This window comes from Sinocyclocheilus grahami, unplaced genomic scaffold, assembly GCF_001515645.1.
Source record: "Sinocyclocheilus grahami isolate Dianchi unplaced genomic scaffold, SAMN03320097.WGS_v1.1 scaffold116.1, whole genome shotgun sequence".
NCBI lineage: Eukaryota > Metazoa > Chordata > Actinopteri > Cypriniformes > Cyprinidae > Sinocyclocheilus > Sinocyclocheilus grahami.
This window is the reverse complement of record NW_015505295.1, coordinates 2,385,599-2,398,339: the sequence shown is the minus strand read 5'-3', so window position 1 is coordinate 2,398,339 and position 12,741 is coordinate 2,385,599. Positions and strand designations below refer to the sequence as shown.

Below are 12,741 nucleotides of genomic sequence, written 5' to 3'. Positions count from 1 at the left end.
ACTTATTTTAGTACATTAAGTTAAACAAAATGAGCGATGTTGTTGGAACCTGATATAAAGTGGGGTTTTTTTGTATTTTTTTTCAGTTAATGTTTGTCTTATTTCAAGTAACACTTTTTATTATGGTTTTAATTTCAGTTTTAGTTAACTAAATTAACCCTGATTGTAACATTTGTAATAAATGATTATTTATTATTGTTTTATTTTTTTTTATTATTTTATTTGTGCATTTGGCAAACACTTTTATCCAAAGTAACTAATTTTTCAAATACTTTATTATTTCTCGCAATGAAGTTACCAACAAGTACCCAATATACTTATCCCATCCCCACCCATACAAACACGGCAATAAAAAGAACTGAGTCCACAAGCAATCTATAAGTAGTCCGTAGAAACACAGTCAAATGTCTCTTGTTTGTCCAACTCAGTGGTCCTTCCACACGGAAGGCTGAACTCGGAGGAAAAAATCCAACAAATGAAGATTACAAATCTAAAAGAACAATAATAATACTAATATTAATAATAATAGGCTGATAGCAATAATGCTAAATAAAGGGTATAAGGTTTATCAGTATTTGTGTTCCCTGGCACAGGAATGTTTTGAAGACTTGTCTTTGATATCCTATCTATGATGTATCCTATCTATAATATCTTTTAACTCTCTTTAAGGACTGAAGCATGTATCTGATAACCAGAAGACGCACAAGAATCCTGTGCTCAAAGCTCAAGGAGGTCCTTTGCCTTCTGGGCCCAAACCCTTCGCTGCTTGGCCCACAGCAGCAGCCAGCCCGGCCCGCACTCTGCCCCCAGTGCTGGAGCTGGACGGCAAGAAATGGAAAGTGGTGAGTGAGTCAGTATGCCTGTTATAGTCTGTGTATGCAGCTGAAATTATTGTTGAAAATACCATTCTGAAAGGTATTTTCCATCTCAATCTTAGATATGTTTACTTTATACATGCCAGTAGAAAAGATACTAAGCAAAGTTTAGCTGTTTTAGTATAGAACTAAACAGACGGGGGAATTTTTGTGAAGACATGACAGACAAACCGGTCAAGTAAATTGAAGAATACGACTAAGAGAGAACCCCTTTTTCCCCCCTACAGGAAAATCAGGAAGGCGCCCATGGCCTTGTGATCAGTGACACAGAACTGAAGCAGGTGGTTTATGCCTTCAAGTGCAACAACAGCACTTTACAGGTGAAGGGGAAGATCAACTCCATTACTTTAGGTATGTATGCACTACCATTTGTTCCTGCAGTCTTCACTTTGTTTTTATATTGGTAGAATGTTCAGACATAAGTTTTTGTTGTCTTTTCAGATAACTGTAAGAAATTGGGTCTGGTCTTTGAAGATGTTGTGGGTATTGTTGAGGTGATCAACTGCAAAGATGTTAAGGTCCAGGTGTGTATGCTTGTGCTTTGTACTCTTCTCATTATAGATGTAGTTGAGTATCTGCAGTATCATTTAAGCTTTAAAAATGTCTTGATCTCTTTTTTATTTTTATTTTAATTTGATCCTAAATGGAAGCTTGTTTCCATCACAATAAAATTAAATATTTTATTTAATATATAAAAAAAATGTATATTAAATATTTAATATATAATATATTAAATATATATTATCCCCCCCCCCCACCACCACAGAATAAAAAAAACAAATGGTGAATTTTTCAAAATTGCCAAATATAAACTCAGAATTGCATGATAAAAAGTCAATTACTCTTGTTTTTTTTAATCCTGTGGCAAAAGCAAGCTTCCATAGAAATGGTCGTAAAAAGTATTCAACATTTAAATAAATAAATTTAAAGTACCTATGTAAATGCACTTACAACATTTTTCTTTTCAACATTTTTGTATGTTTAGGTAAATATGGCTGTTTATTAATGTATTAACATACCGATACATATGAATAAATGTTATTCTCTTCTGAACTAATTGAATACAAATGAATGTTTTAAGTTATTAACGTCAGTCTTGGGTGGTCTGACAGAACTGATTGTGACTGCATTTGTTCGTTAAAACAACCCTCTCATCACATTTATAAAACTCATCACAAATGTGTTTAAAATGTAAAAAATAAAGAAGTCTGTTTAAAACAGTGGAACTGATCGCACTGATGTTTTCTCGAAAATATGAATTTGAATTAAAGGTCTTCTATTTAATTCTCTTAAACTCCCAGATATCTTGATATTGCCACTTTTTCTTTCTTATTACTCTGTGCATCTGTATATTCTGAGTCATTATTCTTCTGTTGATTTCCAGGTTATGGGTAAGGTGCCAACCATCTCCATCAACAAGACAGATGGTTGCCATGTGTACCTGAGCAAGGACTCTCTGTCATGTGAAATCGTCAGCGCTAAGAGCTCCGAGATGAATGTGCTGGTGCCCAACAAGGATGGAGAATATGTAAGTAATGGAGTGAATCGTCTATGATTATAACGATTATAAGAATAGGAGTAATTGCTTTTCTATTTCTGTTTTATTCCAGACTGAGATCCCAGTCCCTGAACAATTCAAAACTGTATGGGACGGTAGCAAGCTGGTCACCACAGCAACTGAAATTGCGGGATAAAGGACCAGCCTGTGCAAGACCACCCCCATTGCAGTGTCCTACCTGACTGACCAACGAGCTTAAACTACAAAGTAGAATGGAATGCCAACCAGGTCCACTCTCCTATCAGCCAATCGCAGCGGCAATCATATCTTCCTTCAGCTAATGACATGACCGCTTGCTTACCACAAGCACTTGCTCAGTCAGCGGCAGGGCTCCTTTCTCTTCTGTTCCATTGATTTAAAACATTAGCAGTTGAAATTGATTGCCAACAGTTGAGGTGTTTTCATGTTTTGTTGTTGTCTTGCAGCCATACTAAGCAAAATAACATGTGAATGGCCAACATGAGGAAGCAAGTCATTTTAATCAGATTTTCTTTTTTTGATGTCATTTAGATTCTTTTTTTCATTTGCATTTTCTGGTCAGGGGGCAGGTGTTGTTGGGGGTCATTCTATTTTCTGTTTGACATATGCAATTCAGATCTGAAGCACATAAATGTCCCTCTACAGACCACCAATGCAGACATTTACTGTAACTTTATTCATTTTTTTTTCTAGGCATAATTAGAATGAAGATTTGTGTCAAATCTTAGAGGACCAATTGGCGCCTTACAGGATTCAGTTATATTTCCAATCGTGACACTGAAACAATGTTTTAAAAAAAACAGTAGTTGCTTTAGGAATTCTCATTTCCCTCGTTATTTCATATTGTATTCCAGAGCACATGCACATTCCCTGTAATATAAATAAATGAACATTCCATGGTTCATGATGGAAAGGTGTGGAATGTGTTTTGATGTCTTGTGTTCTTGGCACAAACTGGAGAGGAGGCAGAGAAGGACACACAGCGTAACGTTGTGATGCTCATGGTACTGTCCATGTCTGATATCTGATGACTATCTGCTGTACAGATACTGGATTTACATGACCTGAGTCCACCTCTTGCTCTCATCACATGCTTTAACTAGTTTAGGCTTTAATTCCAACCTCTTAATCTTTACTTTCCATAATACTTTTACTTTCCATAGGCCATGAGTATGGAATTTCTTTTGTATCGTTTGTCTTTACTTGGCCGAGAATTAGTACTGGAGAACAAACATCATTAAAACTGTTTCAATAAAAAACATCACTTTTTTTTTTAGTCTTTGATGTGCTTTATTGCATATAATTGGCAAATACATTTTGTTGCAAGAGTCCAGCATCTTGCATTTTATGGTTTAAGATTTCCAGAAAGGTGATGTGGCACAGAACATAATTAAAACAAACAACAGAACCTAGAATGAGCATTTGTAAAACATATACAGCTGTAATAGTTTGCGTTTTATTCACCAAGGATGCATTTCATTATTCAAAAGTGATGGTAAAGAAAAATAGTGAAGTATGTTTGGATCAAATAAATCCAGCCTTTTTGAGCATAAGAGATTTCTTTCAAAAAATCTTCAAGACCCCAAACTGTTTAACAATAAATGAAAAATTAATGTATGAAAAATACATAAATACTTGTCTACACATAGGACAAAATATATCCTGTTATCAGAAACTTTGCTGTCTCGCGCAAGCTATAGCACCAGTTTACAAATATTTGTTTTGCAAAGTATGTTTAAGTTTGATGCATTTTAATATTAGTCTCTAAATAATTAGTGTAATAGTACACTCTTTATGCGATTCATAAATAAATGCAACATAGGACACCGGGTTTGTAAGATTCAAAGTTTTATTCTCTAACAAAAATTAACTGAAAAATAGTACACAATTAGAACAAATTAAAATTTGGAGTAACAATAAGGATGTTTTTCTGATTAAATAAATCAAATAAAAATCAGATCAGTGCAATAAAACAAGCAAGTCTGGCTTCATTTCTGTATATTAGACATTGTATAAGACTCAAAGGCTGTAGTTAGAAGCATGCTAAAGTCAGCAGACACTGGACTGTGTGTGTGTGAACTCCCTCATTAGGAATAAGCCTGTAACAATAAGGATGTTTTTCTGATTAAATAAATCAAATAAAAATCAGATCAGTGCAATAAAACAAGCAAGTCTGGCTTCATTTCTGTATATTAGACATTGTATAAGACTCAAAAGGCCGTAGTTAGAAGCATGCTTAAGTCAGCAGACACTGGACTGTGTGTGTGTGAACTCCCTCATTAGGAATAAGCCTGTTACTGTATTTAGCGTAGGTAGGGAAGTAAATTGTCATTAAACCACTCTCGGGTGAACTGCAGGTGATCTCCATCAGTGGCGAGGAACACAAGCTTCCCTGCAGAATCCATCTCTACCAGACCCAGGCGATCCTGACCAAACAAAATAAAAGGTAGATAAATCTCTCTCTCTCTCTCTATATATATATATAAAATCTACATATATAAATGGGTTAAATGTGGATAATAAAGAAGCTTTAGTTTACCTCTGTATAAATAGCACTTTCCTGCAGTGTTTCCAGCTCTTTATCTTGACCAGGTTTATAGAAGCCAAACCACTGATAAAGACAATTCAATTAGTAATAGTTCAGTCCTCTTCTAATTCAATAAAAGAGAGGCTAATGTACCTCAGAATCCACAGGATCAACCATAGTGTCCTGCAGGAACTTAACCATGACAAACTTATTCAGAGACATTAGATTTTTCTTGTAGGTCTCATTCACCACCTGACAGAAATAACATTCATTTAGACCACATGCACAAATATATCTATTTTTAATAATAATTTCTCCCTTATCCTGTGGCTTACCCGCTCCTGATTGATGTCAGCAAGAAAGAGGCTGTGCTTTTTATACAAGTCATCATTGAGGGGATCGTGCCAGTATTGTGCCTGCACCAAGCTAAAATCAAATGACAATCAATTTGCTTGACTAGTGAATGTTCAGACGCGTTACTGAAATCATGAAATGGTCTGTTGAGAAGCCAAAAGCAGCCATGCACGCACTGTTTTTGAACTGTATCGGTGTAGGCTCCTGAGTTTAGCATCTTGCGAATCCACTCACAGATATGAGAGCTTTCACCAGGGCACCGTGGAAGACCAAATACTCCTGTGAGGTAAAAAAAAAAAAAAAAACAAAAAAAAAAAGAGGAAGAGAATTACGTCTGACAAAAAAAAGTGTTAAAAAAGATATGTTTGAATCATGTTCAATTTTAGTTAAAGCAACAAAAACAATTATTTTATTAATTGATAACATATTTATTAAGATTTATGAACTAATATTATTTTCATTAGTGTTAAATATCATTTTAAAAATCTTACCAAATGGTAGTTTATATGTAATGTTACATGCTGTAATGTGACTGCAAATGTTATATCCTTTTTTCAAGTTATTCTCTTTTTACTCAATAATTCAAAATGGTTGCATTTCCTGAAGCAACATAATTGTGAAATCAAAACAGGGTTGTTGTGCCACGGTGCTAACCATTTTTAGGAACAAATGTACTGCTATTTTTAGCAAGTACATCAACCAAAGGGTGAGCAGGAGAACATATTACCTTGATGCTGCCCCCCGACTGAGATGAGGTTCTTCATTGGGGGATCTGGACAGCGCTGTGCAACCGCCCGTCTTACCAAACATTAAACAAGATAGAAAGGTAAAACAACATGGATAAGACTTCTGAGAATCCCTTGCAAGGACTGGTCTGAATAAATAACCCCTTACAGAAACTGTGACCCCTGGGAGAAGCCCATGGCATTGTAGCCTCCCTTCAGTTTAGGGTCCTGTGACAGCTGATCACATACAAAAGACACCTGCTCATTAACATCCATGAAGAAGCCATTTTCAGTGTCCTGTAAAAAAAAAAAAACAGAAGCTAAATCAGACCTTTTTATTTTAAACAACAACAGGAACGAGAAGAATGGAGGATGTGGACCTGCTTTACCTGTACGACAGTCTTGCCGATCATCAGGGAAAGCACATATATCCCTGGGACTTCCTCTTCCACCATCTTCTTTATTGAACCCATGCTCAGTGGATTGCAACAACTGTCTCCTGCAAATAAAGAAGAAGAACAAATAACAGTGATAATTCTTTATGGTAAACTCAGTAGGTGTGTTTATGTTATCGTTACATGTTTCCATGGTAAACATGTTTCCATAGGTCATGGCACTACAGAGAGACAATTTAATGTTAATATTATAAATAATAAGCAGTTTTCAATCATCAGTTATGTAATCAGAGTAAAAGTGTATATTACCCTAATGATTGACATTATTTAATGACTCAGGCAGGCCTGTTATTTATTTGATCAAGTGCGGATGTGAGTCTCACCCATGCCGTGCCATATCACCAGAGGGACTGTGGCATTATTTCCCCACGATGAGCCACACAGCAACAACAGACACCCAGACACAGCGAGGAGGCGAAGAGCCGCGGATAAACCCATACTTCAATATGAGCCTGAAGATGTGAACACATGTACATCCCTGTTAACAGAAAACGCTTACAGGAAGAGAAAGCACTGAAATAAGGAAGTGAATAAGTGAAGTTGTCACCCACAATTAATTGAGTGGGCTTTCTACGACACGCTTTTTTCAAATGTCAAAAAGATTTTCTCATGGTGCACAAACAGATCAAAAGTAAGACGATAACGAAACCGTTTCATCGCAACCTAGCCATCAATGGCCTTCGAAATCAGCCGGGAGCCTTAATATTGCTAAACTAGGAATTCCTATAAATTGTTTATAAATGCTTAAATATACTAATATTTTCAGTTACAGCCATGGTGTACTTACTGTGATAACTTTCTGTTCATTCAATCACATGACAGACGAAAACAGCGCTTACGTCAAACAAATGCGTTTATGGCTGCAGATCTTAGACTTGTATGTCATAGCATTAAACCGGACACATTCAGTCAGTCGGTCCAGAGTGTTTAGATGATGATGCTTCCCAGAGCAGGAAGTCTTAAGATGTCATGTGATCAACAAGCTCAGACAAAACAGGAATTATGGCTTTGCTGAAATGCAACATTAGCGTGAAGCCGGTGTCGGTGTATTAAACATTTAGCACTTATAGAAGTAATTACCGGTTTGTATGGCTATGGAGGGGTCGATAACGAATCATCTTTTTTCTAAAGCATCCAGCGACTGAATCTTACATCTGTTTAGGAAGCATGTTAATGGTAAGAATAAATAAAAATCGCACCATATGTCAAATTTTGTATTGGTATACATAACATTATTTTTGTATATAACGTAACATATAAATTAAAATACAAACCTTTGTATCACGTTTTTACATTGAAGTGCTGTTTTTCTAACTTTTTTTTACATTTCATTTCATATGCTGAGTCTAGTAAAGACAATAGAGGGACCCAAAACTAGCTCTTGAAGGGTAAAATAACTGAATTGCATCTTTATTTTCTCCAGGATTCAGGTGAGACAAAGAATGTCATCTGTATTCACTGATGCTCCTGACATAATGTTGGATGTTGTGGCGGATGTCAGCTGATCTGTTCCGTTAACCTTTGTTATTTGTTCTGTAAAACACAAATGAGATGAATAGCATTTTCTGAAATGTCTTGTTTGTGTTTCAGGATTTGTGGATGTCATACTTAAACTAAATCAAGTACAGTCCAAAACTTACACCTTTTCAGTCATGGTACTACAAGACGGTTACTCCATTAACTCGGACGACCAGGACTGTGACACTGCACCACTTCTAGAGAAGGAAGCGGACAAAATCACAGGTTGGTCTGCAGTTTGATCCTCCTGCAGTCTGCATGAAATGTGGTGGTTTGTTTTGTGCATTAAATAGGTCTTGTCACACATGCTACCATTCAAAAGTTTGGGGTTGATAAGATTTTTTTTTTAATGTTTTTGAAAGAAATCTCTTACCAAATCGACTCACCAATGCTGCATTTATTTGATCAAAACACAGCAAAATATTACTACTATTTAAAACAACTGTTAATATATTTTAAAGTGTAATCTATTTCTATTTTCTTTGGATATTACTTTGTTGTTTTATCAATGTTGGAAACAGTTGTGCTGCTTAATATTTTAGTGGAAATGTGATAAATTTTTTCAGGATTTAATGTGCCCTTGCTGATTAAGACTATTCATTTCTTTCAAAAAGAAAAAAAATCTAGTGCACCTTAAACTTTTGAATGGTAGTGTGCTAAGTGACTATAATCTTTTTAAATATATGTAACTGTTAAAAATTTCAGAATGTGTTTGTATGTGTGACAGTGCCTCCCAAATGCTGCTCTGTACGATGCAATCTGGCTGCTATGATGTTCTTTGGCTTTGCTGTGGTCTATGGTCTACGTGTAAATCTCAGTGTTGCCATGGTTGCTATGGTTAATGGAACCAATAACCAGTCATCATCCAATAGCAATATATCAAACGAATGTCCAGTACCCACCCATACACTTGACAACAACAGCCAAAGTTCAGAACAGCCAGATGGGGTAAGAATAAACTGCATGCAGCATTTCATGCACCGAACCTGGTGGATCTCCACATGTGTCATGCATTTTTATAACCTATAATACTTAAAAATATATAATACTTGGTTCTTGTCGAATCGCTCTCTATTTCATTTTCTTTTCCTAGATTCCAAGATACCCATGGAATCCCGAGATGCAGGGAATGCTGCTCAGTGCTTTCTTTTTTGGATACCTGTTTACTCAGATCCCGGGAGGCTACCTATCAGGTCGCTTTGGAGGAAGCCTGTTCCTTGGTGGTGGTGTGCTTGGAACAGCCGTCCTCACTCTCCTCACTCCACTGTCAGCACAACTTGGAGCCACGTGGCTGTTTGCCTTGCGTGCACTTGAGGGATTTGGGGAGGTTAGGGGACGTTTGTAATAGCCAAAAAAGCTCCACAATGATTCTCAAATAGAGAATCTTTGCATTTGAGTCTGTATCTTTTTTTTGTTTGTCTAGGGTGTGACTTTTCCTGCCATGATGGCGATGTGGGCCCGCTGGGCTCCTCCATTGGAGAGGGCTCGTCTGATGACGTTCTCAGGTGCAGGCTCTAACTTTGGTGCCTTTGTGGCTCTTCCTCTCACTGGCTTCATCTGCCATAGTCTGGGGTGGCCAGCGGTCTTCTACTCTTGCGGTGAGGGAAAATGACATTTAACTTATGGATGCATTTATATACATAATAGTTTGGGGTCAGTAAGATTTTTGTTTGTTTGTTTGTTTTGAAAGAAAGTAATAGTTTAATTCTGCAAGTATTCAGAACTTGATCAAAAGTGACATTTATAATACATAAATGCTGTTCTTTTGAACTTTCTATTCATCAAAGAATCCTGAAAAAATATAGGACTATATCCACAAACATATTAAGCAGCACAACTGTTTTTTAACATTGATAATAATAAGAAATGTTTCTTGAAAAAACTGGAATGATTTCTGAAAGATTATATGACACTGAAGACTGGAGTAATTGCTGCTGAAAATTCAGCTTTGGCATACATTATATTTTAAAATAGCAACGTTTTTAAATTAATTTATATTTTTTACATATTATACAATTTAATTAATAAACTGTAAGAATATTTCACAATATTACTGTTTTACTGTATTTTTGATTAAATAAATGCAGCCTTGGTAGCATAAGGGACTTTCAAAAACTTTTAAAAAAAAATCTTACTGACCCAAAAATTTTTAACATTATATGTAACTAAATTTATTGGTGTAGCATCTAGTTCAAGCAGAATGCTTGAAAGTAATTGTTTTATATATGTGACCCTGGACCACAAAACCAGTCATAAGGGTCAGTTTTTTTTAAATTGATTTATACATCATCTGAAAGCTGAAAAGAAAAGACAAGCTTTCCATTGATGTATGGTTTCTTAGGATAGGACAATATTCGGCCGAATCTGAGGGTGCAAAAAAATCTAAATATTGAGAAAATATGCATATTACTAATCAAAAATTAAGTTTTGATATATTTACGGTAAGAAATGTACAAAATATCGTCATGGAACATGATCTTTACTTAATATCCTAATGATTTTTGCATAAAAGAAAAATCGATAATTTTGACCTTTTGTATTGTAATTTTGTATTGTTGGCTATTGCTACAAATATACCCGTGCTACTTATGACTGGTTTTGTGGTCTAGGGTCATATATGATATATGAACATACTTAACAGTCCTTACTCTTGTCTTCATATTTAATGTAATATAATAGCATACTATCTTATACATGAAAGTGTTTTTACCACCAGGTAGTGTCGGGTGCCTCTGGGCAGTGTTTTGGTTTATCTTGGTGTCAGATGAACCCCGAACTCACCCAAGAATTAGTGACAGAGAGAAATGTTACATAATTAACTCAATAGGTTCACAGGTATGAACAAATTTTATATTTGAATTTTTAATGATGTTTACAGTTGGTCTCAATCTTTATTCATCAAGTAAATCATTCATGCTAAAAATAAATAACTAACTATATGTGAATATGTATTAGAATATGTTATTGAATTTAAAAGGAATCCTCAAACATGAATTTCCAGCATAATTAATCTGAGGTTTAGATCTGCAGGCATTTATATTGATTCGATATTTTCTCTGTTTTTAGGGGACGCCACATGGTTGGACAGTGCCTGTATTATCTATGATGTTCTCTGTGCCTCTTTGGGCCATAATCATCCCACAGATGTGCTCTAACTGGTCTTATTACACTCTCCTCACCTCACTTCCTACCTACATGGACTCTGTGCTCCACTTTGATTTGCGACAGGTGAGGCAATTTAGATATTTAGATTAAATCAGCCTGGTTTAAATCCTGTGTCTCACTCCATTTTGATTTCGTTTTGTCAATCAGAATTCGTTCCTCTCCGCTCTGCCATATCTGGCTGGCTGGCTGTTCTCAGTGGGCTCAGGTGTGCTGGCAGACAACCTCCTGGAGAGGGAGCTCCTGAGTGTCACAGCTGTCCGAAAACTCTTTACTTTTATTGGTATGAATAATAAATATCTTATAAATAACATATTTATGATGACAGAGTGCATGTATAAAGTGTGGAAATAGAATAGTTATGTTAGTGGTAAAAAAAATTGTAATTGTTACATTTTAAATGTTTTTAAAACACACTTATGCCAATCAAGGCTGCTGATGTGACCAGAGCATGTGAGCAGAGCGGAGCGGTAATATTTCCTTAAGAGATTCTGAAGATTCCGCTCCGCTCACTCAATACGCTCAGCGCCGCTCGCTCAACTCAGAATGCCGTTTGGTGATTTGCTTGTTCGAGATCAAGAATAGTAGAGCAGTTATGGAGTTCAGATATTGTTTCAACGAAGTTGCAAGCCTTATACATAAATGTAAAGTAAAAATCAAAGTTAAGAATGAGCAGGGAGAAATAGGCTAAGGTTATATTCGGTTGTACGGAGACCCGATCATGACATGCAGACAAAATCACGGCCACGTTAATTCGTTCATTCCCTATAGTAGACCTAAATCTTGGAACGAATTATTATATTTCATAATTACTTATTAAAATCATTATTGCTTAAAATTAATAAATAATAATACATTTATAAAAAAATAAATAAAACCTGCTGACGTCGTAGAAACAAATTGTTAATTTGAATTTAATAAATTAATAAACAGGTAGGCTAAGGTTATATTCGGTTGTACGGAGACCCGATCATAACATGCAGACAAAATCACGGCCACGTTAATTCGTTCATTCCCTATAGTAGACCTAAATCTTGGAACGAATTATTATATTTCATAATTACTTATTAAAATCATTATTGCTTAAAATTAATAAATAATAATACATTTATAAAAAAATAAATAAAACCTGCTGACGTCGTAGAAACAAATTGTTAATTTGAATTATATTCGGAGCTCCGTAGTTATTAAATAATCTCAGTTAAACTGTAGACCTAAGATAACACACAGCTGTATATAGGCCTAAATACAGAACTACAGAGTACAGAAGATGTTAGCCTACACCACTTAGGGCTATTAAAATATTATATTAAAAAAAACTGACCCGAAACAATAGGTAGTCCTACAGAATGTAGGCTAGATATAGGCAGCAGTAATATAATGCACGCAAATTTGTTCTTTACAGAACGGAGCGGGATCTGAATTGGTTTACGGTGAGCGGAATATTAACGGAGCGCTTGCTTGGGTGGTTAGAGCGACTGAGCGGAGTGCACGTCCATAGAGCGGAAAACATAGCGGAGCGCTCACATGCTCTGGATGTGACCCTCTCTCTCTCTCTCTCTCTCTCTCTCTCTCTCTCTCTCTCTCT

At 35.8% G+C, this 12,741-nt stretch overlaps 3 protein-coding genes across 5 annotated transcripts in view; 2 read left to right on the top strand and 1 right to left on the bottom strand.

Annotated features, from left to right (window-relative positions):
* cap1 (CAP, adenylate cyclase-associated protein 1 (yeast)) overlaps positions 1–3,189 on the top strand; it is a 10,858-nt gene extending 7,669 nt beyond the window's left edge. The window contains exons 9-13 of the mRNA XM_016277901.1: positions 670–842; positions 1,103–1,226; positions 1,317–1,399; positions 2,260–2,403; positions 2,486–3,189. Coding sequence (XP_016133387.1) covers positions 670–842; positions 1,103–1,226; positions 1,317–1,399; positions 2,260–2,403; positions 2,486–2,569 — 608 coding nt within the window. The 3' untranslated portion in view covers positions 2,570–3,189. The remainder of the gene's footprint in view (positions 1–669; positions 843–1,102; positions 1,227–1,316; positions 1,400–2,259; positions 2,404–2,485) is intronic.
* A 1,058-nt stretch (positions 3,190–4,247) lies between these two features.
* LOC107589449 (palmitoyl-protein thioesterase 1-like) lies at positions 4,248–7,337 on the bottom strand. 2 transcript variants are annotated; one of them, XM_016277900.1, is made up of 11 exons: positions 7,261–7,337; positions 6,797–6,925; positions 6,408–6,517; positions 6,188–6,315; positions 6,021–6,091; positions 5,470–5,572; positions 5,275–5,365; positions 5,093–5,191; positions 4,952–5,023; positions 4,704–4,838; positions 4,248–4,511 (listed from the first exon to the last, which is right to left on the bottom strand). In XM_016277900.1, exons 2-10 carry the CDS (start codon positions 6,909–6,911, stop codon positions 4,716–4,718), a joined length of 912 nt encoding a protein of 303 aa, XP_016133386.1. In that variant the 5' UTR covers positions 6,912–6,925; positions 7,261–7,337; the 3' UTR covers positions 4,248–4,511; positions 4,704–4,715. The 2 variants fall into 2 exon arrangements, with proteins under 2 accessions (XP_016133386.1, XP_016133385.1); XM_016277899.1 differs by lacking the exon at positions 4,248–4,511 and having other exon boundaries at positions 4,535–4,838; positions 7,261–7,336.
* A 112-nt stretch (positions 7,338–7,449) lies between these two features.
* The window catches only part of LOC107589448 (sialin-like), a 9,315-nt gene continuing 4,023 nt past the window's right edge, over positions 7,450–12,741 (top strand). The window contains exons 1-9 of one of the 2 annotated variants that reach the window (XM_016277897.1): positions 7,450–7,649; positions 7,824–7,903; positions 8,064–8,216; positions 8,719–8,939; positions 9,085–9,318; positions 9,415–9,589; positions 10,708–10,826; positions 11,058–11,219; positions 11,304–11,436. In XM_016277897.1, coding sequence (XP_016133383.1) covers positions 8,126–8,216; positions 8,719–8,939; positions 9,085–9,318; positions 9,415–9,589; positions 10,708–10,826; positions 11,058–11,219; positions 11,304–11,436 — 1,135 coding nt within the window. In that variant the 5' untranslated portion in view covers positions 7,450–7,649; positions 7,824–7,903; positions 8,064–8,125. The other variant, XM_016277898.1, reaches the window with a different exon arrangement.

Coding starts and splice junctions, on each gene's coding strand:
- LOC107589449 (XM_016277900.1), bottom strand. CDS start 6,911: ATGGGTTTATCCGCGGCTCTTCGCCTCCTCGCTGTGTCTGGGTGTCTG. Junction 6,092..6,187: donor TCCCAGGGGTCACAGTTTCT/GTAAGGGGTTAT, acceptor ATGTTTGGTAAG/ACGGGCGGTTGCACAGCGCT. Junction 5,573..6,020: donor AGTCGGGGGGCAGCATCAAG/GTAATATGTTCT, acceptor TTTACCTCACAG/GAGTATTTGGTCTTCCACGG.